At 48.8% G+C, this 27,155-nt stretch overlaps 1 protein-coding gene across 8 annotated transcripts in view; it reads left to right on the plus strand.

The window, feature by feature from the left end:
- Positions 1-27,155, plus strand: part of HHAT (hedgehog acyltransferase) — a 305,572-nt gene that overhangs the window by 172,490 nt on the left and 105,927 nt on the right. For all 8 annotated transcript variants that reach the window (XM_008268452.4, XM_008268451.4, XM_051821308.2 and 5 more), the window contains one exon: positions 705-740. In XM_008268452.4, coding sequence (XP_008266674.2) covers positions 705-740 — 36 coding nt within the window. The remainder of the gene's footprint in view (positions 1-704; positions 741-27,155) is intronic.

The following is a 27,155-nucleotide window of genomic DNA, read 5'->3' on the forward strand; positions in this document are numbered from 1 at the left end:
GGCCATCAAAGAAGGATGTACTTTTCTCTGAAGGGAGGAGAGAACTTCTACTTTGTTTATGGCCTGATCTAAATACTGATGGAGTCCATGGTCACAAAAGGCTTCCATAGCCTTGGCAGCTCATGGCAAGAGCCTTGGGTGATCACTGACTTCATAAATAAGAGTGTTAATTGTTAAATCAACAACAGGAGTCACTGTGCACTTACTCCCCGCATAGGGCCTCTGTCCTTAAGGAGTTGTACTGTGAGAATTAACTACAAAACTTGTTCTCAAACTATACTTTATATGTTGTGTGTGTGTGTGTGTGTGTGTGTGTGGTGCAAACTGTTGAAATCTGTACTTAACATAGAGTTGGTACTCTGTTTATAAAATTAAACTAAGAATGAACCATAATAAGAAGGTGATGGGAGAGGGAGTAGGAGGTGGGACGAGAGTCGGGGTAGGAGGGTGGGTATGGGGGGAAAGAACCACTATATTCCTAAAGTTGTACCTTTGAAAAATGCACTCAATAAATAACAGCTTAAAGTACATGGGAGAATGTATGTAGTCAAGTGTGAATGTACCGTTTTATTCAGAGATTTGGGTATCCATAGGGGTCCTGAAACCAATCCCCTGTGGATACCCAGGGACAACGGTGTGTTCTTCTGAAGTGCATCATGGCTGTATCCTCTGTTGACATGCTTGTCCTTGTCTCTTTTGAACAGGTATTTTGACGTTGGACTACATAATTTCTTGATCAGGTATGCCAATGGCTTTTATATATCATTGAATAGCATGTCTACTAAGGAAGACTGAAATGGAAAATAAATGTTAAATGACTTGATAAATAAGAGTAACTGTATACTTGTCAAAAATGTTGCTAACACTGTGTTTTTTTGTGTTTCCTACAAAAAGCATACATGATTAAACAGTTGAGGGGGTCTATGTGTAAATGAGCAGACAAGTTCATTTCCAGTAGTAGACTACTGGGCAGATGAATAGGAAGCGTGCCAGCCTGTCTTCAGATGTTCAACAACCCACATCCCCAATTTCCTTCCACTCAACTTAATCTTTTATTTTATTTATTTATTTTTTTTTTGACAGGCAGAGTGGACAGTGAGAGAGAGAGACAGAGAGAAAGGTCTTCCTTTGCCGTTGGTTCACCCTCCAATGGCCGCCGCGGCCGGCGCGCTGTGGCCGGCGCACCGCGCTGATCCGATGGCAGGAGCCAGGAGCCAGGTGCTTTTCCTGGTCTCCCATGGGGTGCAGGGCCCAAGCACCTGGGCCATCCTCCACTGCACTCCCTGGCCACAGCAGAGAGCTGGCCTGGAAGAGGAGCAACCAGGACAGAATCCGGCGCCCCGACCGGGACTAGAACCCGGTGTGCTGGCGCCGCTAGGCGGAGGATTAGCCTAGTGAGCCGCGGCGCCGGCTCAACTTAATCTTTTAAAACTTGAATCTACTGCTTTTTTTTTATAGTCACAAAGATATAACCTTGTTCATAATTGAAAGAGATTACAGATGACAGTTAATATCCCAGTTTATTGGTGATTTTTACTAGAGTTGGCTTATGGGGCATATTAATTTAAAATAGCTATTAAATAGAGATTAAATGGAAATATACCAGAATATTAACAGTGTTGCTGAGAATATGCGTGATTCTTTTTCTATCAACGTTGCTGTGTTTTCTAAATTTTTTATATTGAACATATATTACTCTAATAATGGTGAAAAGAGATTATTAAGATACTTGTCAAAATATATGAGGGAGGCAATTGTGGTGGCTGAAGGGCTGTAAACCAACATTTACAAGGAAACCAGAAATCACAGAGATAGATTTGCCATGTGCAAATATGTGACACTAAATGCTAATTAATTCTAGAATTCTGCTAATAAACAGTGTGTAGGTCAGAAGGGATTTGTGGATAGTTGTTACTGTAGTACAGCTCGAGTGACACATGACAATGTCTCCACCAGCAAGATGCTCTCTGTAGAGCAGTGTATGCTTTATCCTCCACCAGCATTGCCTCTTGTGCTAGGTTCCTAGGATGGTGATCCAGGGGCGGTCACGTGGACCTCCTCTTTGTTCCAAGACCTTATCCAGGTGCACACAGTGAATTCTCTTTGACTTACTCCAGACCCATGGAACATGTGTTGTCCTGGATTTGTCCTGGATTTCAAACAAAGATTGTAGTATGCAGGTCACTAGGCTTGAAACAGCAAGGACAAATGCATTTTGTCAGGACGGATGGAATACCAGCAGATGTGGAAAAGGCAGGCACGAGGATTCCTGTCTCAACTGCTCAGGAAAGCCGTCTGCACGAGCTTGAAGGAATAGGTTGGATTTTTGAGTTCATGCCTTTGGAACTTAGTACTCTTCCCATGGTGCTGTTTAACCCGCTATCAATGATGAAGTTCAGACACTTGTATAGAATCCAGCTCCAAAGGACATTTGTGGTAGGAGCGGATGAATGGTATGTAACAAAGGACAGTGAGAGTGAAGCAATTGAGAAGAAGCAATTTAATCATTTACTTAGCAAATAACAGGAGTCCTTGCATGGGCCACTGGAATGTGTCTGCAAAAACTCATTTGCACAAATAAGCATTTGAATTTAAACCTTTCCTCAACTCATCACTGGCCAGGCTTGTGGTTATAGTGAAGGGTGGTCTCCCTGGGGTCCTTCCTGGGCCTCTTCCTCCTACCTGGTTCCAACCATGTCTCCCATGTTGGGTCTGGAGGAGGGAAATGGCATGGTCACTGGTGCTGGCATCTGCTTGCCCTGGCAGGAAGCCTTTCTGCATAGATACTGGAAGGTGCTGGAACTGGTCGCCTTAACCAGTGCTCCGTAAAGCAGCCAGAACTAGGGGAGGTGCTGGAAGGGGACAAGGCTGCTCCCTGCCGTCCTGTCTCCCTGTGGTTTTCTTCCCCTTACTCTGGGAGGGGCAGAGAAAATACAGCTGTCCGTTGCTTATCCAGTTGGAGAATGAGAGGCCACTTACCCTTACAGGCATCACCTGTCATGAGATAACACTACGCAGTAAGCAAACTACGAAGATTCCAGAGCCCCTCCCTGGGAGTCACCAGGGATGCCGTGGGGGCAGGGGACAGAGTTGGAGGTGGTTGCTGGCAGTGGGGTGAGTTCTCCATCTCTGAGTAGCTCCAGAAGAGGGTGAATGTCCCACCCTTTATGTGCACCTCTCTTTAGAAAAATGTCCCTTCTGCTCCCCACTCGGGAGGTTGAGCCTGATGGGGACTGAGAACTGTTGACTGGGCACGTTCCCGAGAACCATCTCACTTGAAGCCAGGTTGAAGGAGGTAGAGCCGCGGTGGACTGGGTGGTAAGGGAATGGCAAAAACAACTCAGCAGAGGTTAACCTAGGAAGGAGACCAAAGAAAGAGGGGGCAGCTGGTAGAGAGGTTGGGCTGAGTGGGGGGCATTTTTTCTTTTTAATTGGAGAAATCCGTATTTGGCCACCAAAGGGTCATACGTGCCCTTTAGACTTAGAGAAAGTGGTTTCAGTTGGGTGATGAGAGACAGAGTGTGGATGCCAGGGAGCAATGTCATTTTCTTGTATATAAATATCCCTAGAGAAAATCCTGGGTGGATGAAGGAGCAAGGGGAGTGGTGGGACTTGAGGAATCTATATCACTCTGACCCAGAGAAGAAAACAAATTTCTCTTCGCTTAAAAAAAAAAAAAGGAAATTGGCACAGGGTCTTTTTTTTCCCTTGGGATGAGCTACATTTATTGGCTCCAACAAGCTCTTACTGTGTGCCCGGATTCATCAGGCTGTTCTGGATGCATGAAAGAAGCTGCAGCGTGCCCGAAATTCATCAGGTGCATCCTTACATGGGTGGAAGTAAGGTGGACTTCTCTGGAGTGATGTAAGTTTCCACCGAGCCGGGAATGCTCTCTGTGAGCTCAGCTCAGCCAGCTGCAAGGAGGACCCTGCTTCCGTTCAGTTCCATGGAAGGAGGAAGGGCAGGAAGGAGCTGTCACGGTGCATGAAATGTGAGCGCTTTTGATGCTGGTGTTTTATGATGACTGTGGGAAATTCAGTGAGCTCAGCCCTTCTGCATCTGAGAAATCAAAGGAGAGACTTCTAGGAAGCAGTAATTGCAACCCACCGAAGACAGGCCCCCGAAGATGACTGTTGGCTGGAGTCCCTAATTGGATGTGACAAAAGAAAAGGGGAAAAAAGTGACTGACTTGGGGAAAGAGATTATAGAGCGAAACAGCTCTGTCTCATTATAGATAACAGGGTGGCTTGTTTAAATTTAGCTTAGTTTAGTTTTGGCAGCAAAGTAACAGATGAGTGATCTGGGATTTGATTCTTGCTGACTGGGACATTTCTCACCTTGTCCAGAGTTGGAGCCAGCCCCATGGTTTTAAGGCAGATGACGCACTGTGCCGTACTGTTCCCGGTGCCTCAGATGGGAGGTTAGTTTTCAGTGATACAGAGTGCCACTAAAGTGACTTCTAAAAGCCTTTTAAAAATGTGTTCATTTTTATGGAAGAATGAGAAAGAGAAAGAAACTGTCCTCTGATTTACTCCCCAAATGATGCACTGGACAGGGTCAGGGTAGGCCAAAGCCAGGAGCCGAAAACTCATTCCAGGTCTCCTGTTTAGGTAGTAGGGACCCAAATACCTGAGCCATCACCTGCTGCCTCCCATGGGGGTAGGCAGGAAGCCAGAATGGAGAGTGGAGCTGGGATTCGAACCCAGGCATCCTGAAATAGGATGTGGGCATCCACAGCAGTGTCTTCACCACCATGCCAGTACCTGTCCCCCCCACCCCACTAATTACCTGAAAAGGGCCTAGAGCAATGCTTCTCCCAGTTTCTCTGAAGCAGTCAATTTTTCACCTCCCCTTTTTGAAATGTTTTCATTGCTCTTGTGCTTATATTCATAAATTTAAAAATCAGAAAAGTATTTTCTTTTTGATTTCTATATTTATTTTTCGCTCTTTAGTCCATTTCAAATACATACTTCATATGAGGGTCTAGGGGCCGGTTGTGATGCAGTGGGTTAAGCCCCTGCCGTGACACCAGCGTCCCACATCAGAGCACCAATTTGAGTCCGGGCTGCTCCACTTCTGGTCCAGCTCCCTGTTAATGCACCTGGACGGGCAGCGGAAGATGGCCAAGTACTCGGACCCTTGCCTCCTATGTGGGAGACTGGGATGGAGTTCCTGGCTTCTGGTTTTGGCCTAGCCCAACTCCAGCTATTGAGGCGATCTGGGGAGTGGACCAGCAGCTGGAAGATCTCTTTTTGTCATTGCCTGTCACTCTGCCTTTCAGATAACTCCATAACTCTTCTTAAACATTGAGCATCCAGCTTTTCTCCCCCTAAATAACAAAATTCACTTTTTTAAAACCATCATTTTCTGTATTTGCTTTCAAGAACTTCCGTGAGTTTATCAGAGCCACTACTTTAGTCCTAAGGAGAGTGCCTTGGCACTGTGTTGGGGTAGCAGGATGTGGTGTGAGAATTGTGAATTGTGCCATGTACACAGGGGTGGGGCACCCTTTCTCTGCCCAGACCCATTTGGGTACTTATGATGTCATTTGTGGGCCATACGAAATCATCAACTTAAAAATTAGCCTGCTTAGAGATTTATTGCGATTCGAGTCCTGTCTGCTGTTGCCTTGGCACAGGGCTGCTGTGGCTCAGAGGCTGGTCATTCCCCACCACTATAAAGGCACTGGCCTCTGGCGTCACCCTAAAACACGAGAAGATTTTTGGAGTTCATGTGATCTTTGGAATGTAAAACCCTTATTGTAAGTAAACAAATGTTGCCTACTGAGTGGTGTTCAATGCAGTGCCGGTTAAATCATTACAGCACTACCATTTGTTTGAAGTAGTGCTTGTGTGTTTAAGATTTATTTATTTATTTGAAAGTCAGAGCTATATATATAGAGAGAGATCTTCCATACGCTGGTTCACTCCCCAAATGGCCGTAACAACTAGGGCCATGTTAGGCTGTCCTGAATCCGGAAGCTGCTTCTGGGTCTCCTAGGTGGGTGCAGGGGCCCAGGGACTTGGGCCATCCTCCACTGCTTTCCCAGGTGCATTACCACGGAGCTGGATCAGAAGTGAAACAGCTGGGACTCGAACTGGCGTCCATATGGGATGCTGGCGCTGCAGGTCACGGCTTAACCTACTACACCACAAAGCCGGCCCCAGGGCATGCCCCTTGGAAGTGTGGTGCGTTCCTATGAGGGAGAAGGCAGAATGGGATGGCTGGCCACTCCTTGTAGTGTCTTCTCTGCAGGATGTCAGTCTTGGCATCGCACCCTGGTCTGGGTGTCTTTGGATGGCCAGAAGACAATTTCATTCATCTGAGTTGGTGATTCACTGAATTCTGAAATGAGCAAAACCTGGTACACCTGCTGTTGGTTTCCCTTGTGGAGCCCCTGTCCCTGACCCATTCATAAAACCAGTCTTGCAGCAGATGGGAGGTGGTGTTTGGGCTGAGAAACGTGGGAGTTTCGAGCTTTGTCAATCACAGCGTGCTATTTTTTAGACTTCTTTATCTTGGGTACCGCAAATGGACCGCATTTGTGAGAATTAAATGGCAGTGGCTCACTCAGCCAGCATTCTAGGGGTGGGGAGAGGGCCAGCGAAGAAGAAGGAAGCAGTTTGTGACAACAGGGATGGGCCTGGGGGTTGGTGCTAAGTGAAATAAAGCCAATCATGTGGGAGGACAGATGCCTTTCGATTCCACTTACGTGAGGAATCTAAAATACTGAAACCCATCAACGCACAAGAGTGGTGGCTACCTGGGGCTGGGGGTGAGGAAAACAGTCATTGCTACGCAACAGGTCTAAAATTTCAGCTGTGCAAGATGCAAGGTTCTGGAGATGTGTGCTACAACACTGTATCTCTAACAGTATTGTATTGTGCACTTGAAGATGTGTTAGGAGGTATGTTACTCAACTTTTCATCATCATCAGTGAAATACCTGAGCTTGGCTGCTTAGGAAGGAAAGAGTTGGGCTCAGGAGTTTTGCAGTGGTTCAAGTCCACGTTCAGGCGGTCCTGTTGACTTGGCCTCTAATGCAGGTGGTGGATGCTAATGGTAGAGCTTGTGTAGAGGAAGGATCATGTGGTGAGCGAGAAGCAGAGGAGAGGCATATATGCTCAACTTTCTTGTGAGAACCACTTTCCAGGGGCACCGGTCCAGTGCCCAAGGACCTCCCCCTCCTCCTAAACACCATGATTGGGCTCAGTTCCCACCCTCACAGTACGTTCACTTATGACCTTGAGGTTGAAGCTCTCCATGAGTTAGATCAAAAGTTATACATTTTCCCCACAATAAAATGTCCAAAAGCAGAAAACACATAAGCAAGCACTATGGGTCCTGAAGTGGACAGGAGCAGGGGTGGGGAGCAGAAGGGGAACCCCTCTGGGTGGAGGAGGAACAAGGAGTCCAAGGTGGGGCTGCAGCAAGAGCACGCTGATGTGATGTGATGAGGACTGGGCTCTGTTTTGAATGCAAGAGGAGCGCTTGGGTGGTGGTGAGCAAGGGCAGTGGCTCTGTCTGATTGACATCGTTCAAAGGGACTTTGGTGAAATGGGGTTTGTTGAACCTTGGCCGTCACCGTACTCCTCTGCTGTGACCTGGAGCACCATGGTCCAGGTGGGTCCTTGCCCTGTGGGGAAGTTCCCCAGGCAAGCAGCTGCTACTCCATTGACTCTGTCAGGTAGCAGTGGCCCTAAACCATCCTGTTGTTGCTTTCTGTTTGCTTGGTGTGGTTCACATGTGACAATATGGGAGGGCTGATGTAGGGGCAGTGGACACTCCAGGAGCTCGGGCAGCTTGGGAGAGCTGAGGCTGGGGCGCGGAAGTCCCCTGGGATGGGCTGGGTGCAGCGCTCCATGGCGGCTGTAACTGCGCTGGAAGTCCAGCCTGGGCTTTAGCGCGGCCACTGGCTCTTCTCTCTCTGGGCCGTTACTACTGGGTCCCTGCAGTCCCAGCTGGCAGCCCTCAGCACTCCTGCCCACGTGCTGCTTGCTGCTGCTCCCCACATTGTTTTATAGTGTGCTGGTGTGTTCTTTTTCATGTCAGAGATTGAAGGCTCTTCCTAACGTCCCCATCACAGTCACGGCCGATGTCTGAGATGTGACTTCTTGTCCCACAGACACAAACACCCGGAGTGACTTGTCCTTGTCTTTGCTTTGTAGAACGTTAGCATGCAAGGGCCTCATGTTTCATGATGCTCTAATTCTCAGACTCTAGTTCTCAGGTCCAGTGCTCACTCGGATCCTTCTGCTACTATGAGGGAAAACTTGTTAGAATTCTTCTTGACGATACTATATTTGGGTTTCTTAATTAGACAACCCTGATTTGAAAGAAAAACAATAAAAACTTAAGGAGCCTCCTCCCCCCCCCCCAGCCCAGAGTTGAGATGCAAACTTCAGTTCCCACCGTACATAGCTTCTGTCAACACTGAGATTCTGGAATAAATGTATCTTCTGGAAAAATTAAGCAGGGTAGGCATTTGGCCTAGGGGTCAGGCTGCTACTGTGACACCTGCATCCCATATCGGAGTGGCTGGGTTGAAGTCTCAGCTCTACCCTCGGTTCCAGTTTGCTGCTAATGCACACACTGGGAGGCAGCCGGTGATGGCTCAAGAACCTGGGCCCCTGCTACCCACATGGGAGACCGGGATGGAGATCTAGGCTCCTGGTTTTGACCTGGTCCAGCCCTGGATGTCGTAGGCATTTGGGGAACCAATGGATGGGAGTTCTATCTTTGTTTCTCTGACTGTCCCCTTCCCCCCTCCCTACTCCTCTTCCTCTCAGTGAATGAATGAATGAATGGTTGGACGAGATCCTGATGACCTCACTGCGACATTTGCAGTAGACACGCACCTGTAAATGTAAAAGCTCTGAGTCAGGGATTCTGCTTGGCAGGATGGAGCCTCAAGATCCATGGCCTGAAACCCGTGCGCCTGGGTTATTTATGAGACAGGCCATTTGGTGGTGGTGGTGTCCTCGCTGCTTCCTTTGCAATTCTTTTCCTAATGCCTGGGGCTCCTCCTGCCTGGTGCAGGGTAGAAGCCAGAAACTCACTCACTTTTCTTGCAGCCATGGTCTCAGATCCTCTGTGGCTGAGATTTGGATCTTGGAGAGAATGACGGGTGGGTAGAGAAGGGCCTTGGAGTGCATTGTGCTGAGCAGCAGTGATGCCCAGCTTTGAGGGCCCCAGGTCCTGGGATGGAGCCCCACTCCCAGCACCGGTCGTGGGAAGCTGCTTCCCCTGAGCCCAGTGACAGGCACAGCAGGGTCCCCGCAGGAGCAGTGGTGGTACAATTTGTCAGCAGTTCGGCCTGCGTGGCCTTGTCAGAGCCTAACCTAACTGCCGAATCTTCCTTAATAGATTCCGTTGAGGATTGCACTGAGTCCAGTGTGTCCTGTGATTTGCTGCTTAGGTAAGGAATGCAGGTCCTTCCTGCATGGATGGTAGGGATGCCTTGCTCAGCAGGGGGAGTGCATGATCCCTGGCCAGCTTTGCCCATGAGCTGCATGGGTTCCATACACCAGAATTCAACACAATTGCAGCTGTTTTTGCATCTGTAACAGAAGCGGCCTGTGCCATGGAAAAGGCACTAGTCAGACACAGAGGAGCGAGGCTGTAGGCTGCCTGGCCTCTCCCGTGCTGCAGGGAGTTTGTGCAAGTCACTCCTCCTGTTTGAGCCTTAGTTTTCCCCTTTGCGCGATGAGGGGTTTCTACCAGATAAACTATCTCAGCAACCTCTGGTGAGCAGTCTTGGTGTTTCTTAGCTGCTTCTGTTGGCACCAGCAATGCAGTAGCTGTTAATCCCATGTGACTGTTTAATGCAAATCCATTAAAGTTCATTAGAATTACTGTGCTATTGTGTTATAATATGAAATATCTAGTCTTTGCCCTGCAGTTCCTGGCACAGAGCTCCTAAAATCCTTGCAATCTCTTGGGTAATAGGGGCATCTTTTGTTCTAATGAAGGAACTCATGGTGGACTCCCCTCCAGCCTCAGGAAGGGGCTTGGTTGCCAGGGGAACCGGCCATGGGAGAAGGGAGTTGGAGCGTTCAAGCCCTCTAAGGAGAGGAGAGGGGCTGAAGGTTGAATTTATCGCCAATGGCTAGTGATGCAGTCAGTCATGCCTTTGCAATGACGTCTCCATTAAACCCCCAAGGACAAGGTTCAGGGGCTTCAGGGTAGCTGAACACGTGGAGGTGCCTGCAGGATGGAGCACCTGGAGAGGCCGTGGAAGCACTGTGTTCTTTCCCATCTGTATTGCGTTGCACGCCTCTTCCATCCACTGTTCATGTGCATCCTTTGCAGCAGCCTTTATAATAAATGAGTGAGTGCGCTTCCTTGAGTTCTGTGAGCCATCCAGCAAATTGAGTTTCAGGTGGAGGTGGTAGTGTGGGAACCCCCGATTTACAGCCAGTCCATCAGAAGAGCAGGTGAAACAGCCTGGGGCTGTGATTGGCATCTACACTGGGGGCACTTTTGTAGGATCGATCCCTTACCTCTGGGATCTGACCTTGTCTCTGCTGAGTTTGAGGTTGGGGAATTAACTGTTTAGTGTGTCTAGGGTCTGGTTACAGAAATGCTCTGTGTTGGTATGTAAGAGCATAAATAACATTTTTCTGCTGTCTCAATAATTGCAGATTCAATTCTTCAGTAGCAATAGCCACATTAAATGTTTTTTTTAGAAGTAAGTTTGAGCCAGTGCCGCGGCTCATTACCTCCGCCTTGTGGCGCTGGCACACCGGGTTCTAGTCCCGGTCGGGGTGCCGGATTCTGTCCCGGTTGCCCCTCTTCCAGGCCAGCTCTCTGCTGTGGCCAGGGAGTGCAGTGGAGGATGTCCCAAGTGCTTGGGCCCTGCACCCCATGGGAGACCAGGATAAGTACCTGCCTCCTGCCTTCGGATAGGCGCGGTGCACCGGCTACAGTTCGCCGGCCGCGGCGGCCATTGGAGGGTGAACCAACGGCAAAGGAAGACCTTTCTCTCTGTCTCTCTCTCTCACTGTCCACTCTGCCTGTCAAAAAAAAAAAAAAAAGTTTGAGGAGGGGCTAGCATTGTGGCACAGCCAGTTAAGAGGCTGCCTGTGATGCCAGCGTCCCATATGAGTGCTAATTTGAATCCTGGCTGTTCACTTCTGATCCAGTTCCCTGCCAATGTGCCTGGGAAAGCAGCAGAGGATGGACCAAGTGCTTGGGCACCTGCCACTCATGAGGGAGACTGATGGAATTCCAGGCTCCTGGCTTCAGCCTGGCACAGCCCTGGCCATTGTGGTCATTTGGGGAATGAACCAGCAGATGGAAGATCTCATATCCTCACTCTCTCTGTAACTGCTTTTCAAATAAATAAATTAATTAATTAAATCTTAAAAATATTTTGTTTGAAGGGGTAGAGACAAAGAGAGCTCCTGTCTGTGGTTTACTTCCCAAATGCCAGGGACTCATACAGTCCTGCCACGTGGGTAGCAGGGACCCAACTACACGCACCGTCAACACTGCCTCCCAGGGTGTGCATTATCAGGAAGCTGGAATTGGGAGCTGAGCTGAGTATCAAACCCAGACACTGTGGTACAGGATGTGGGCATCTTAACCAGCATCCAAGTCAGTAGCCACGTTTGGAGCACACAAAGGCCACATATACCTGCTGGACATCAACTGGGTAGAGCACACGTGGCACTTTCGCAGATGACAGGAAGTTCTCCTGGACAGCACTGGTCTAGATGAGATGCCAACTGTCTACATACTCTGGAGAGGGACTGGGCTTCTGTTTTGCTTCTAGCTGCCTGCTACCCCTTGTTAGCCACTTAGCTTGCCCCAAACATAAACCAGTGCATGCATTTCCTTGAGTTCTGTGAGCCATCCCGCAAATTAATTGAATTCAGGGTGGTGGTGGTGGTGTGGAAAGCCCTACTCTTCCCCCATCCCAGGGAGTGGTACCCCACCCACACCCACCAAAGCTGGAACCCAGGGGTTATTCTAGAAGCTTCCTTCCTCTCTACATCCCTACGCTCCTTTTGGTCTCTAGTTGTGTCAGTTCCACCTATTACCTGGGCCTGTCATGTTTTCCTCACTCCTGGTGTGCTCACATAGCCAAGGGCCCTCTCACCACCTCTCCTGTGCCTCCTGTTGAGAGCCCGCCCTTTGCTTTCTCCCTCATTCGCGCCCCTGCTCTCAGTGCACCCTCAGGAGTATTGAGCGGAAACTCTGTTTAGAAGCAGACAAATAAAAGGCAACTTGGCTTAGTCGTTCTCCTGTGTTCCCATTCGTAGACTCGACTGCTTTCTGCAAACTTGATAACTCTCCTGCCCGTGGGCAGTCTCATTCGGTGTCTTCCTTTGCCTGAGCGAGCCGTGCTCATCCGGTGTGGTGCACGCTGTGTTTCCTTTTCCTGCACTCGCCGTCTCGGCTCCTAGTTCAGAGGTCCCCTCTTGTGCAAAACCTTTGCTGATCACCCTGGAGGGGTCAGGTGTCCTCCTTAGCGTGCCGTGCCTGCCGTCTCTCGCAGATCACCTTCCGCAGTTTGCAGCTCGGGCTCTGGGGTCCACTGCCCGGCTTTGTGTGCTGGTTGCATTGCCATTGACTCAGTGTCCAATGTAGCAGTTCTGTGATTCACTCTGCCAATCTGTAAAATGGAGATTAATAATACCCACTTCATGAATTTTTTGAAGATTTAATGATATAAGGCGCTTGAAGTGTTGAAAATAGTTCTCAGCATAAGTGCTTAATAATTGTTAGCTGTTGTCATCATTGTTGTTATCCCACTTCCCCTTGTCATTTGTCATTCTCTCAAAGGTTAGCAGACTGAACGGCAACACCATATTTTTAACAAAGGAGATGTAAGATTCTGCTTTCCCTGCAGTTTGGTGATTTATATGTAAGTCCGCAAGGGCCAGAACCAGGCTTGCTTCCTCCTGCATTTTCCTTTGAGCCCCTGGCAGAGGTTGGGGGTCCAGAGGATGGGCACTAAGACTGGAGTTGGCTGTGTGCCGGACTCCAAGCCAGCTCTGCCACAAACTTGCTATGGGGCTTCGCTAGCAAATTATTTAACATCCCTGCTTCAAGTTTTCCATCTATGAAATGGGGACATTTTGTTACCTTTAGGAGAGAAGTCAGACACTTTGATAGTCGGAGTTATTGCAGATCAGTACCAGATAGATGAGATCAGTCACTCAAAGTGAATGAATCCATTCATATACTCATCAGATAATTTTTTACTATAATGAATATAGTTGCTAGCAAAAGGAGATAGAATTCCTCCTGTCATGGGGCTTATAGTTAGGAGCAGAGAGGTGTTCATTGTATGATCATACATACACCTACAAATATTCAGCAGTGGTGCCAAGAGTGAGACACAGGTCCTGCAGGTGTGTGTCGCAGGGCACCTGACCCAGGGGTGGGGCAGAGGCTGGCCCTTTAAGCAGGTTTGGGGATGTCGTCCTTGGGGTGAGGGGTACAGGGGAACCATACTCAAAACCCCGTTGGAGGAGAAGCAGGGTACATTATAGGGAGAAAAACACAAAGAAGGTCCTTGTGGTTGGTTGGGGTACAAATAGTGAGAGGGCACAGGTAGGCTGGGAGGTTGTCTTGGGATTTGAATGCCATTATGATGATCGGATTAGGCTTAGAATCTAAGCAGTAATGTAGAAGTAGGTGATTAGGGAGATTGATAAGGAAGTGTACTAATAGCTGTAGTTTAAAATTTTGTATGCGTATGGATCCTGACATGTCTAAATTTCTCACTGAGACAATGGAATTAACAGTGGAGAGAAGAAATTCTCATTAGAAATTGTATAGTGTAGCTGGCGCCGTGGCTCAATAGGCTAATCCTCCACCTAGCGGCACCGGCACACTGGGTTCTAGTCCCAGTCGGGGCACCGGATTCTTTCTCAGTTGCCCCTCTTCCAGGCCAGCTCTCTGCTGTGGCCAGGGAGTGCAGTGGAGGATGGCCCAAGTGCTTGGGCCCTGCACCCCATGGGAGACCAGGATAAGTACCTGGCTCCTGCCTTCGGATCAGCGCAGTGCACCGGCCGCAGCGCGCCAGCCTTGGCGGCCATTGGAGGGTGAACCAATGGCAAAAGGAAGACCTTTCTCTATGTCTCTCTCACTATCCACTCTGCCTGTCCAAAAAAAAAAAAAGAAAGAAATTGTATAGTGTAGCCCATTACTTAATCTGCCAGAGTGGAAGGACCTGTAGGAATATTCTCACTAATCTGCTCATTGTAAAGCAGTTTCACAGTGGTGTGCAGTTTGTATCAGAGCAGATCCGTTTGCATTCAGATCTCCCTTTCCTGGATGAGCGGAGTGTGTGACAGTGGCCAGTGAGCTCCGACACTCTGCAGTCTGTAGGAATCAGGGGTAGCAGTCCACAGACATGATGCCGTGAGTCCGCGTTGGTCCTGGGAGTTTGTCAAAACCCCCATCTGCTCATGGGGATGTGCTACCGCCTGGGACATCACCCATCAGTAAGTGAGCCTTGGAACGTTTAGGGCGGTTCCAAGTGTTAGTCAACAGAGATCAGGAGGGTGTGTGCTGTTAACCTGGCGTGCATTACCCGGAACACTGACTTACATAAGCTGGGAGCCCTGGGATTGACTTGCTGTGGGGAATAAGCGTGGTAGGGGCTCAGCCTAGGACCAACGATCAGGAGTTACTGAGACTTGTGTAGCTTTGCTTCCTAACGATTGTGGGTGTACGCTTCACACTCTGGTTATCCAGAATCCTTGGGACCCTCTTCTGGTGAACAGAAGTCATTCGAGCTTCCGGGGAAGAAACGTTTAAAAGGAGGAGAAAGCCCAGGTGGGGAGTGGGCTGTTCTACCCAGTATGGGTTCCAGAAGGCAGAAACAAGGGCTGGGAAGGGGAACCAGGTTTGGAAACCTCTCCTGAACTGCGTGCTACATAGGAGCCGTGCTTGTACCACTTGTAAAATGGAGATAACGGCTTACCGTGGTGCCGCGTGGGAAATCGTGGGGCAGTTTCCCAGGTGATGGCCGCTGCTGCGGGTGGTGGTGACCTCTCCTCCTTCAGTCTACAGCTCCATCTGCTTCAAGGAAAAGGAGAGAAAAGCCACATGAAGCTCCGCTCCTGGGCCTGACACTTGGTGGCAGTCCAAACGTGTGGGATCTGAATCTAATGAGACGTGTCCGCAAAGACTGCAACTGAATCTCTCTCCTCTCTTTCCATGGAGTGCGTGAGGGTCCTGGCTGGTGATGAGGGGGGAATACTCTTTCGGAGAAGACAGCGATTCCAGGGTGCTTTGGAGTGCTGCGCGATCCCCAGGGGAGGCCAGCCCTTCTCAATCTACTCCGAGTAGCAGAAAGAGCAATTAGCCTCCAGCCTGTTGTCACTTGAGACCAGGCCACTTCAAGCAGTTTCAGAACCTGAAAGCCCACAGCGACTCCCTCATTGAGAGGTTATTTGCAGACAATTATGTTTTTCATAGAGTAACATTCCTGTGTGTTTATTAATATGTTGAGTCTACTGCAGTGAGATCCATTTTGGAAATGGAAATAGATAATTATTTGGGGGCCTTTTAATCATTTTTAAGCTAAATACTGCACTGGAAAGCATTTAGCTGAGGAAGAGCATTTATTGCAGAGGCTTGTTATTCCGCTGAAGTATGCAAGTGTGCATCGCTCCTTCTCTGCTGGTGGGATGCTCCTCCTTTTAACTCTGTATTCTATGGTCCTATTTTTTTTTTTTTTATTTTTATGTCACTTCAGAGGCCCAACAATCTAGTCCTGGCTTTTCTATTCATTTCATGGTCTTGGGCAAGTCACTTCCTGTGACTGGGCATGAGTCACTCCTATATAAGCTGCCTTGTGACTTCAAAGGCTCCTTTTAGATCTGCCCTTATATGATGGTAGGAGTCTGAGCTGACGGTTTGGAGAGCCCAGAAGCTGTGGTCTTCTCCAGACCCCACACTGGAGTTTAAGGCACCTGGTTTTTTGCTTCCTTCAGTACCATGTGCAGAGCCCAAGTGCATACAGAAATCTATTAGGGCCAATGATGGCCCAGAAAAGTGAGAGACTGTAATGAGTCTTCTGTGATCTCGTTGGAGAAGGAAAGCAAACATTCACTACATAATCACACAGATTAAGCCACTTTGAAATGCCTTTGCCCAGGACTTGGATAATTGTTGTGGAAGACCAAGGGAAGAAAGAGTTCTAGTGGGGAATGTGGAGAATGGAGTAACTTCATTCTTTAAAAAAGTTAAACTTTTATTTATTTAGCTGAGACAGAGATACAGAGAATTCTTATCACTGGTTCACCCCCTAAATGCCCTCAACTGGGGCTGGGTCAGATGGAACTCAATCCAGGATCCCACGTGTGTGGCTGGACGCCAAGCACTGAGTTGTCACATGCTGCCTCCTGGGAAACTGGAATCGAAAGTGGAGCCCGGGACATGAGTTCAGGTATCCCAATGTGGGATATGGATGTCCAAAGTGGTACTTTAACTGCTAGGCCAGGGGTAACTTCTTATGGACAATATTTACAATTGAATAATGGGACTTGAAGTCTTACTCTATTTCCTGAGCCAAATCTGGGTGACTTCCTTTTCTTGCCATCCGTTTTAGAAAATGTGTTTAGGGAGGTCTTTCACCATCACCAGGTTAGGGAGTGCCTTGTAGACCCCTTCTCTTGCTTCATATTTGAAAAACCCCATGACATCTAGGATAGCGATTTGGTCAATATAAAGTTGTGGACGATAGAACTCCCGCTCCTTAGCCTCTGGTTCTGCCATTGCTCACTAGCATGAACAGGTGTGGAAGTTGGAGGAAATGGAGGTGAATGGCAGAGGAGCTTGGCTCTCTTGTCAGTGAGGTGCCAGTACAGATGCTGCTGGCTGCTCCAGGAGGTAGTATTCGATGGGACTGTCAGCTCCAAGGGAAACGTGCGCCTGAAAGACTTGCATCCCCAGGGTCTGTTGCTTGGCTTATGTCTGGAGAAAGTCTCTCCATGGTTTAAACAGTTTTGTGATTACCTCTGGGATTGATAGATAACCTACAAACTTAAAAAAATACTGATTTATGTATGTATGTATGTATGTATTTATCTGAAAAGCTGAGAGAGCAAGAGAGATACATGCATCTTCTATCTGCTAGTTGAATCCTTAAAAGATCACAACAGCTGGGGCTGAGCCAGCCTGAAACCAGGAACCCTGAGCTCCATCCAGGTCTCCCACATATGTGGCAGGGACCTAAGCGCTTGGACCATCATCTGCTGATTTCCCAGGTGCATTAGCAGGGAGCTGGATTGGAAATGGAGCAGCTGGGACTCGAACTGGTGCTCCAATATGCGGTGCTGGCATTGCAGTCAGCAGCTTGCAGCTTTTGGCCTGTGAGAGCCTCTGCATTTAGTTTCTCATGTGTCTTGCTGGGGCAAGACACATATAATTGTCTCATAATTGTACATAGTGTGCCCATAGGAGGGTTTCAGCCCCCCAACATGCAAATAAACCTAAACCTCTGCTATGCTGTCTGTCCTTTATTTATTTATTTATTTGACAGGCAGAGTGGACAGTGAGAGAGAGAGAGAGAAAGGTCTTCCTTTGCCGTTGGTTCACCCTCCAATGGCCACCAGGGCCGGCGCGCTGCGGCTGGTGCACCGCGCTGATCCGATGGCAGGAGCCAGGTACTTCTCCTGGTCTCCCATGGGGTGCAGGGCCCAAACACTTGGGCCATCCTCCACTGCACTCCTGGGCCACAGCAGAGAGCTGGCCTGGAAGAGGGGCAACCGGGACAGAATCTGGTGCCCCGACTGGGACTAGAACCCGGTGTGCCGGCGCCACTAGGTGGAGGATTAGCCTAGTGAGCTGCAGCGCCGGCCCTGTCATTACTTTAAATCGGGGGTCTTTAAAAGGGTTCTGTGTTCCTGCCAATGCAGCAACTGGATAAAATGGGGTTTAGAGATTCTTTCATGATTTTAATCTCTTGTTTCTTTAACAATTTGAAATCAAGAGTTTGGTTTCACTGAATGTTGTTTAAATTTGGAGAAATCAACACTGTCTGTAAGAGCAAAAGAAATCTAACTTGAGTATGATTGGCACCTGGCAGCTTGGTGTGGTGTCACCATGCAGAATGCTCACTGGTTCCCAGCGTCAGCATTGGAGAAATAGTGTGGAGAGAGCCTGGGAAACCCGTGGAGGACTGGCAGTGTTGGGCTGCTGGATGGAGTGAGCAGACGCCTTCCCGCACCTGCTGGCTGCCCCATCACTCGGCTGCTGATGGCTTTGTTTGCTGCGTGTTCTCTTGGGTCTGCTTCTCGATACTTCTGAGCAGGCATCTGTGGTCCTATGCCATCGGGCTCACGTGGAGCCTAACGATTGTTCTTTGAAGACTTTGTCCTGTGTCACTGCACTTGGAGCCCTTGTGGATTTGTTCCTTCCTATTATATTTAACTTTGGTTTCCTGGGGAGATGATTATTTATGCTATTATAGAGTAAAGCTTTCAACATTTTTTTCCATAGTTTTGTTGCATTTTACTTATTTATGTCATTAATGCTTTTTTATAAACCATCTCTGATTCTGCCCCTACTTCTTGTATGGGTATGTATTAAAGGATTCCTGGAATGAGAACCCAGATACATAGGGTTTAGCTTGGCCCATCAAGTCAGTGCTAAGCTACTTACACAAGTGTACCTCCTGTGTCTAACTTTTTAGTCATTTACAAAGACTCCCCAGTGGGGGAATTTGTCTCTCTGTCATGGACTTAGTAGTAGGATGCACTGCCAGAAGTCACTCCTTGGTGGGAGAGTCACTTTGCATTTGCGTTATCCTAACTCATCTTCCTGAATAGCCTCTTGCTTTTTGTAGGGTTGTTGAACTGCATTGGGGGCACCAGGATGGGGCACAGAGGTCTCAGGGAGAACCAGTGGAGAGATGGAGTCCCAGGTCTGATGGGGCTCCTGTTGCATGTGGAGCTCTGGATTGCACAGCCTGGCCTCTGTGTGTGTTGGGAACATGCCTGGGTTGGGCTCTATTCCCTGCCCTGCTGAACGGAAGACGGTGTCCCTGTCTCAGGGTTTTGTGAGGACTTGGGAGCTTCGTTCCATCATGTAGGGCCTGTTGCTCTGAGCCATGGGGCAGGGCACTGGGAAGCATGGTGACTCCTCCTTTACTGTTTTCCCATGTAGGAAAAAGTATGTCGTTTTCAAGCATGTAAGAGAACCATAAAACAGATCTAAAAAAATCATCTGTCTTTCGCAGTTGACGATTTTCCGGATGTTGGCTGGAATCCCTGTGGTTGAGAGAGGGAGAGTAATGGGAGAGGGCAGGCTGGTCAGTGTGGTGCGCAGTAACTCTGTCCTCACATCAGATGTCATCTGGGCTTGTCTTCTGTAACAGGAGCTGCTCCGAGGGACATTCCTGCTGGGTTTATATGCATGGCCTTCCTTATGCTGCATCTGATAGGAACTACAGCCAAGCTTTCATTTGAACGTTTGGGGAGGGGAGGGATGGAGGAGAATCTCTCTGAATAGCATATCAGCAAACCCACACAAAGTAAACAACGTTCCTCACCAAGCCAACAGTGACAGAGGCTGGAAGATCTGCTAAAATCTGTGCGACCAGGAGCATGAGCCCCTGGGCTTGGAGTTGTGTGGGACCTGGAGGAGCAGCGGTGATGATCAAGGTGAACCCCGGGGAGCTCCTCCCCAGGGGATTGCACCTGGCAGCTCAGCCAGGGGCTGGCACTAGCCCCCAGAGAGCTGGTGGCCGAACTGATTTGGCTGTCTTTGATGCAGTGTCGTTCCTTTAAAAAATATTTTATTCCTTTTCTAATTGGGGAAAATACTTGGAGAGCTTTAGTAACCTTATCATCGAAGTCGCTGCTGTAACGTATGTGAACGATCGTGTGGATACTCTGAGACATTCGAGCACACAGACCCTCCCCGGCCCACTCCTCCCCCAGCCTCTGCCCCTGTGGTTTCCTGTGATCCTCAGCTAGCACTGCTCTTGGGAGGATGAATTTCAGAGCATCTGTTTAGTACGTTCAACTCTCCTGTCTGGTCAACAAAACGTGGCCCGTTCTCTCCAGTTTCCTACTGAGAACCCAGCTGTCTGTTTTTAAAGATCTATCTGTCTATTTATTTGAGAGGCTGAGATATAGGCAGAGCAAGGGAGAGACAGAGAGAAAGGTCTTTGGTCCACTGGGTCACTCTCCAAATGGCCTGAATGGCCAGAGCTGGGCCGATCCAAAGCCAGGAGCTTCTTCTGGGCCTCTCATGTGGGTGCAGAGGCTCAAGCACTTGGGCCATATTCCACTGCTTTCCCAGGCCGTTAGCAGAGAGCTGGATTGAAAGAGGAACAGCTGAGGGGCCAGTGCTGTGGTGCAGCAGGTTAAAGCTGCGGTCTGCAGCATTCAGTATCTCATATGGGCGCTGGTTTGAGTCCCCACTGCTCCACTTCTGATCCAGCTCTCTGCTATGGCCTGGGAAAGCAGTAGAAGATGGCCCAAGTCCTTGGGCCCCTATGCCCACATGGGAGACCCGGAAGATTTTCCTGGCTCCTGGCTTCGGATCAGCTCAGCTTTGGCCATTGTGGTTATTTGGGGAGTGAAGCAGCAGATGGAAGACCTTTCGCTCTCGCTCTCTAACTCTCACTTTCTCTCTGTAACTCTTTCAACTAAATAAAATCTTAAAAAAAAAAAAAAAAGAGGAACAGCTGAGACAGGAACTGGTGCCCATATGAAATAGCAGTGCCTCACACAGAGGCTTAACCCGCTACATCACAGCGCCGGCCCCTACGATCTGCTGTTGTCCTGTGTGTACAGCCCAGGCACACTGGGTTCAGCACCACCTCTCCCTCTTAGCCATTGTGTCTCTCCTCCGCTGGAACATCAACGGAGAGGGAAGAGAAAAGCCTTCTTTTCTCGTTAGAGCCGGAGAAGGATTTGTATGTCTTAACCATCAGACAGTTAATGTAACTGGGGCATTCAGAAAATGTCAATGCTGCTAACACAGGTGATCAGGAGAACACAAAGGCGTCTGTCAGATGATTGCCCAGAGGGGTTCTGTTTCAGCTGGATTCTTGTCATAAAGTAGGATTTCTCAACGTTGGCATCGCTGATGTTTTGGACCTGGTGATGTTGGCTGTGGAAATCCGTCCTGTGCATGTGAGGTGTTTGGCCACGACTTTGGCCTCCACCCACAAAATGCCAGTAGCACCCCCAGTGGTGACAACCAGACATGTCTCCAGACAGTGCCAAGTGACCCTGGAGGGTAGAGTCATGGGAACTGCTCTTGGATGAGGACCCCAGCTATAAAATAAAGTGCCGTGTTTGGTTTCGATCTACACCTCAAGGAGGTTGTAAAGAAGGTGCTACAGGGCTCGAGGTTTAAGATGGTCTCTGTATGTGGATCTGATTCAGCCTTGACCAGCTGCCCACAGTCAGGTCTAGAAAACACCACAAATGCTAGAGAGCAGGACTGGACTTCAAGCCTGTTGTCAGAATCAGTGAGAATTTTTTTTAACTTGGCACATGGAACCTGATCAGTCTGAATGACGGGACTGAACGCTGTGTGTGCTGTGCAGGAGAGCCCCTTCGTCCCCTCCTGTTGTCCATTCCACCAGTTCAGAAACACATGGTCCTTCCCAACCAGAAAAGTGAGCTCTCCCCGCCCATTGCAAGTTGCTGCATTTCCGTCCCCATGCGGTCATACTGCTCCTCACTGCACAGGCCCTCTTTCTGCAAGTCTCTCCCCCGCCTTCCCCTAACTCTGCCTTTCAAGTAAGTCTTTAAAAAAAAAAAATTGGCCTTCTGGGATATTGATGTCTGTGTTGAAGGCAGTATTGAGAGGTTAATCCACAGTGTAGGAAAGAAGAGATGAAAATGCGGAGAGAAAATAATAAATCCCAGGGACACCTGGGCAATTATTAGTGATCCTGAAGGGGAACGTGGAATGGTAGAGCAGACGAATGTTACAAACAAGGAAGGAAACTTACCCAACTTCAAAGGACCAGCCACCGCACTGCAGCAGGTGTTCAAAGGGCCACGGACGCTCACTCGGCATCCTTTGTAAACAGTGGAACAAAAGAAGCTGTACAAGGCACCAGCAGGCCAGCGGGCTTAGCTGTAAGGAAGGAAAAGATGGTAGACATCTGCTTCAATCCAGAAGACAGTAAGCGAGGCCTCTTCAGTGCCGAGAGGAAAAGGTTGTGGTTCAGAGGTGTCGTATTGAGTTATCACGTGAGGGCGACAGCAGGACTGCGCAGCGAGGCTCCGGCCAAGCTCTCTTCTCAGAGCAGGATCTTCAGCCGAAGTGCACTGGGGCCGCATAACCGTGTTGTCTGCAGCCAGTCTGATGAGACGGACATATCTTGGACGTACCTGTGACTTAAGATCTAGCAAACAGAGAAGAGTTGGGCCAGCAAAAGTCTTCTTCAAGGACTTTGGGACAGATAAAATGTTACTGTTGGTGATGGGGTCTGGGGATGGACGTCACAGAGATGGAGGTACGGGGGGCACCACAGCCAGTCAAGTGACAGGCGGCATTGACAGGGAGGCTGCCTGGGGAGAGGGTGGGGTCAGAGAGAAGCAAAGAAGCCAGGACGGGAGGCAGAGCGGCTGTCTCAGTTCCTTTCTTGTGCCCACGAAGCCATCTCGGCCTGTGCCGTTTGTTCGGTACCCTCACAGTAAGTCCTCTTGGACATGAGGATGTGTTTGTTCCCTCCAGTGGAGAAGGGTCCTCCTACGGGGGCACTCTCAGGGGATCAGACCATAGGAAGTGTGCCACCTGCAACCTCTCACTGAACCAGTTGCTTGGAGTTGAATAAAAATGAAGTAATGAAGATGGATGAGGGCGTTGGGTGGCTCTGTGGTTTTACGTAGAATGTGGCACCAGAGTCCTGAGAGAGGGGCTGTCCAGGAGCCACACGGAAGACTTAGCCCCCAGGGACAGAGAAGATGTCTTTTCACAGTGGCTTCGGGATAAAGCTTAGAAGTGGAGAAAAATGTGGTTAGGGATCGTTATTCCTAATTTAGGCAATAATCCCGTAATCATAAACGCTGTTCTGGAACAGCCTCGCTCCTGGGCAGCATTTATCACCAGAATTCTAATTGCAATTTGGTATAATGACAAGAGTGAAGCAGACCTGTGAACATTCACAGAATGTTGCCAGAAATAGACCAATGCATTGGGGTGCTTTTCTCTGGTGGTGGGGGAATAGGAAGTGTTTTTCCCTTTCTCTCTCTCTCTCTCTCTCTCTCTCTCTCTCTCTCTCACACACACACACACACTCATACGCTCATACATATGCACACAGTATATATCACATGTTGATGTATATTCTCTGTGTGCACATTTGCTTCAGTGACTAAGATTTCTTTTTAAATGAGAAGATAGGGATCAGAATTGTGGCTCAGCAGGTTACCCTGCCAGCTGAGATGCCAACATCCCATACGGGTGTCACTTTGAGTCCTGGCTACTCCACTTCCCACCCAGCTCCCTGCTTATGCACCTGGGAAAGCAGTGAGAGGTGGCCCAAGTCTCTGGGCCCCTGACAGAGACCTGGATGAAGCTCCTGGCTTCGGCCTGGCCCAGACCCAGCCATTGCAGCCGTCTGGGGAGTGAACCAGCAGATGGAAGAATCTCTCTCTTTCTGTTTCTCCTTCTTTCTCTGTAAATCTGCCTTTCAAATATATAAACAATTTTCTAAAAAAGGAAAGAGAGGCTTTATATTAAAAACTTAGAGGTACTACTGAGGGCATTTCCAAATTAAACCACGACACTGGCTTTCTAAGAAGCTGCTATGTGTGAGGCACTTTGCCTGGACTCTTCATAGAGTTGTCTCCTCAACCTTCCCCGTCACTCCAGTGAAAAGAGCATGGTGTTTCGCTGTCTTAACAGTCTTCTCTGTCTCATTTCACACCTTCTGAATAAGCAGTTAGGGACTGGGATGGGACATAGGAAGGTTGTGCCACAGCCCTGGGGTCGGTCCCTATATTGAGAAATGGACTCCGGGGAGAATTCGGGAACTTCCTCTCTGTGTTTGAAGTGAGAGAATTTGGAGAAACTGCCAGTTACATGGTCTGGAGCAAAATGTCTCCTCCTCCTCCCCCTGCTTTAAGGTCCAGTTTCTTAGTCTGTGAAAGTAAGGGCTTTGGCCTGCTCAGTCCTGCCATCTTGTCACCCTGAACATTGAGTTCTTTAAAGCAATCAAGCCAAGTGGAAATCAGATTGGTTCTTTGCTGCTGTTTTTTTTCTGTTATATGGGGAAGGAAAAAAGCAATGGGCAGGGCTAGTGTTGGGGCTGGGTTGAGCCACCGCTTATGATGCCGGCTGCTACACTTCCGATCCAGCTCCCTGCTGACAGGCCTGGGAACCTAGTAGAAGATGGCCCAAGTGCTTGTAGGAGACCAGGATGGAGTTCCGGGCTCTTGGCTTTGGTCTGGCTCAGCCCTGGCTATTGTGGTCTTTTGGGGGGAATGAACCAGCTGATGGAAAGTCAATCTCTCTCTCCCCTCCCTCCCCTTTCCTGTCTTTCAAATAAATAATTTAATAAATCTTCTATACAAAAGAAAAAACAGTGGGCAATGTTAGGTGGCCCGATACAGTCCAGTCATAAGGCACTGCAGTTAAAGTCCAGGAAGCATTGATAAGTATCCAGTACATCACAGGGGTTGAACAGTGATTTGGAAACAGGATTCCTTTTTTGTTCGAGTTGTACATTTTCATTAAAAATTTTTATTCTGTCTAACCTGAAATGAGAATATATGCTCCAGCAGATTCCTGAATGACAAAAGGTAGAGGTCTTCACACTGTGATTGTGAATGAGTTAGCTGCCATCACCACAGAGGAATATCTTAGCTTCTTGCCGGTTTTGTCCCTGAATGCGTGGGTCCCCACGTGTGTATCGGAACAATGGCTGCAGAGCCAGATCAGCTCTACCTGTCTCTGCCTCACCCCTCGGGTCTTCCAAGTGAGTGGAACCCTGCCTGCCTGCTCTAACACCTGGTGCTTTAGGCTAGGAACTGTTTTTTTTTTTTTTTTTTTTTGTCTACTTTTTAAGCATTCTGTACTTCTCTTGGCCAACAAGATGTAGCAAAGATGATGATAAGAGCCTGTCTTTATTGAGCACTGAACTCATTTCCAGGTACTATGCTAAATTTGTACGTATTATGAAGAAGATTCAAAAAGCTCATGAAAAGACCGGAATTAAAAGACGATGCAGCCGGCGCTGCAGCTCAATAGGCTAATCCTCTGCCTTGCGGTGCCAGCACACCAGGTTCTAGTCCCTGTCGGGGCGCCAGATTCTGTCCCGGTTGCCCCTCTTCCAGGCCAGCTCTCTGCTGTGGCCAGGGAGTGCAGTGGAGGATGGCCCAAGTGCTTGGGCCCTGCACCCCATGGGAGACCAGGAGAAGCACCTGGCTCCTGCCATCGGATCAGCGCGGTGTGCTGGCCGCAGTGCGCTGGCCGCGGCGGCCATTGGAAGGTGAACCAACGGCAAAGGAAGACCTTTCTCTCTGTTTCTCTCACTGTCCACTCTGCCTGTCCAAAAAAAAAAAAAAAAAAAAAAGACAATGCAGATTTCCCATGAGCTTTTTGAAGCCCCTTTGTATTTTAGTTCATCCTTAGAACCACTATTGGAGGGTGGAAAGTACTGATGCTACTCAATTTCAAGTCATAAAGCTCAGAGTGAAAGTAGCCGGGCAAGGTTGAATAGCCAGATATTCGCTCAGGCAGTTCAGCTCCAGGCCCTGTGTTCTTAGTCTCCATGGTGCTAGGGCCGCTTGCCAAGAGCTTCGGGGTATGTGTGTGTGCACCTTGAAGATGGTTTAGAATATCACCAAATTAAAATTGGTGTTTGTGCAAAATCAGTGAGGCTACCCACTGGAAAAAAATGTACATTACACATACACATTGACTGCTTAGAAAAGAATTCTTCTGTAGGAAACTTTATTTTCATTTTTTTTATTTGAAAGGCAGGAGTGGAGCGAGACACAGGTAGTCAAATACAGAGATCTTCCATCTGTTGGTTCGCTCTCCACATGCCTACAACCACTGGGAGTGGGTCAGGGTGGTGCCAGGATCCTGGAACTCAATGCGGATCTATTTCTCATATAGGCAACAGAGACCCAAGTGCTTGAGCCATCATCTTCTGCCTTCCCAGGGTGCACATTAGCAGGAAGCTGGATCAGAAGCAGAGCTGGGACCTCACCCAGGAACTCTCAAGCATTTCCTTCTCCCTTCCCTTCCCCTTCCCTTTCCTTTCCTTATTGATTTATTTACTTGAGAGAGTTGGAGGGAGGGAGAGAGGGGGAGAGAGAGGTGTTCCTTCCTCTGGTTCACTCCCCAAATGGCCACAATGACCACAGCTGGGCTGATCTGAAACCAGGAGCTTCTTCTGGGTTTCCCATGGGTGTAGAGGCCCAGGGACTTGGGCCATCTTCTTCTGCTTTTCCAGGTGCATTAGCAGGGAGCTGGATGGGAAATGGAGCAGCCGGGACTTACACAGGTGCCCATATGGGATGTGGGCACTGCAAGCAGTAGCTTTGCTGCTATGCCCCAGTGGCAGTTACTGAAGTGTTTCATAAGCTCTATGCCAAATGCTTGTGCCTGCAGGGAACTTTAGAGTTTAGGTGGAACTGTAGCAGGCTCATTCAGCCTGGGACCCCGGGAAGGATTCCTTAACCTTCTGGGTCAGCCATGACAGTGTGACCCTTCCTTGGAGGATGTCTTCTGGGTTGTTCAGAGAGCCCATCAAGGTGTATTCCCAAGGATGTCCCTAGTACCCAAGCGTCTAAAATGAGACAGCTGAGCAGTCGGCACTCCTCTATCCTCTCTTCCTGTTCTCTTTCCCCTGGGCATCTCCCTGGCTGTTTTCCCTAACTCTAGCCATGCTTTCCGGATGGCATAGGAAGGTGAAATCCAACCTGTTTCAAGATGGGTGAGAGGAACTTGTCACTGTTAACAGAAATGATGCCTCTGCGTCCTTATCGATCTTGATTCTTCTGTTTATCTCTCTATTGCCTCTCCTCACTTCTTGGTGAGGCATAAACAGATGGTGTGGGAGGGTGGCCTCTAACTGCCCAGACTTCTTGCTGGCACCTGACCTGTCATTCCTGCTTGCTCTGGGCATGGATGTGTTCCTGGTATCATTGTATTTGACAAATATATTTGATTCCACTCCAGCCCAACAAAGGAATTAATTTATTTTCC

The sequence above is a fragment of the Oryctolagus cuniculus genome, chromosome 13 (assembly GCF_964237555.1).
Source record: "Oryctolagus cuniculus chromosome 13, mOryCun1.1, whole genome shotgun sequence".
Lineage (NCBI taxonomy): Eukaryota > Metazoa > Chordata > Mammalia > Lagomorpha > Leporidae > Oryctolagus > Oryctolagus cuniculus.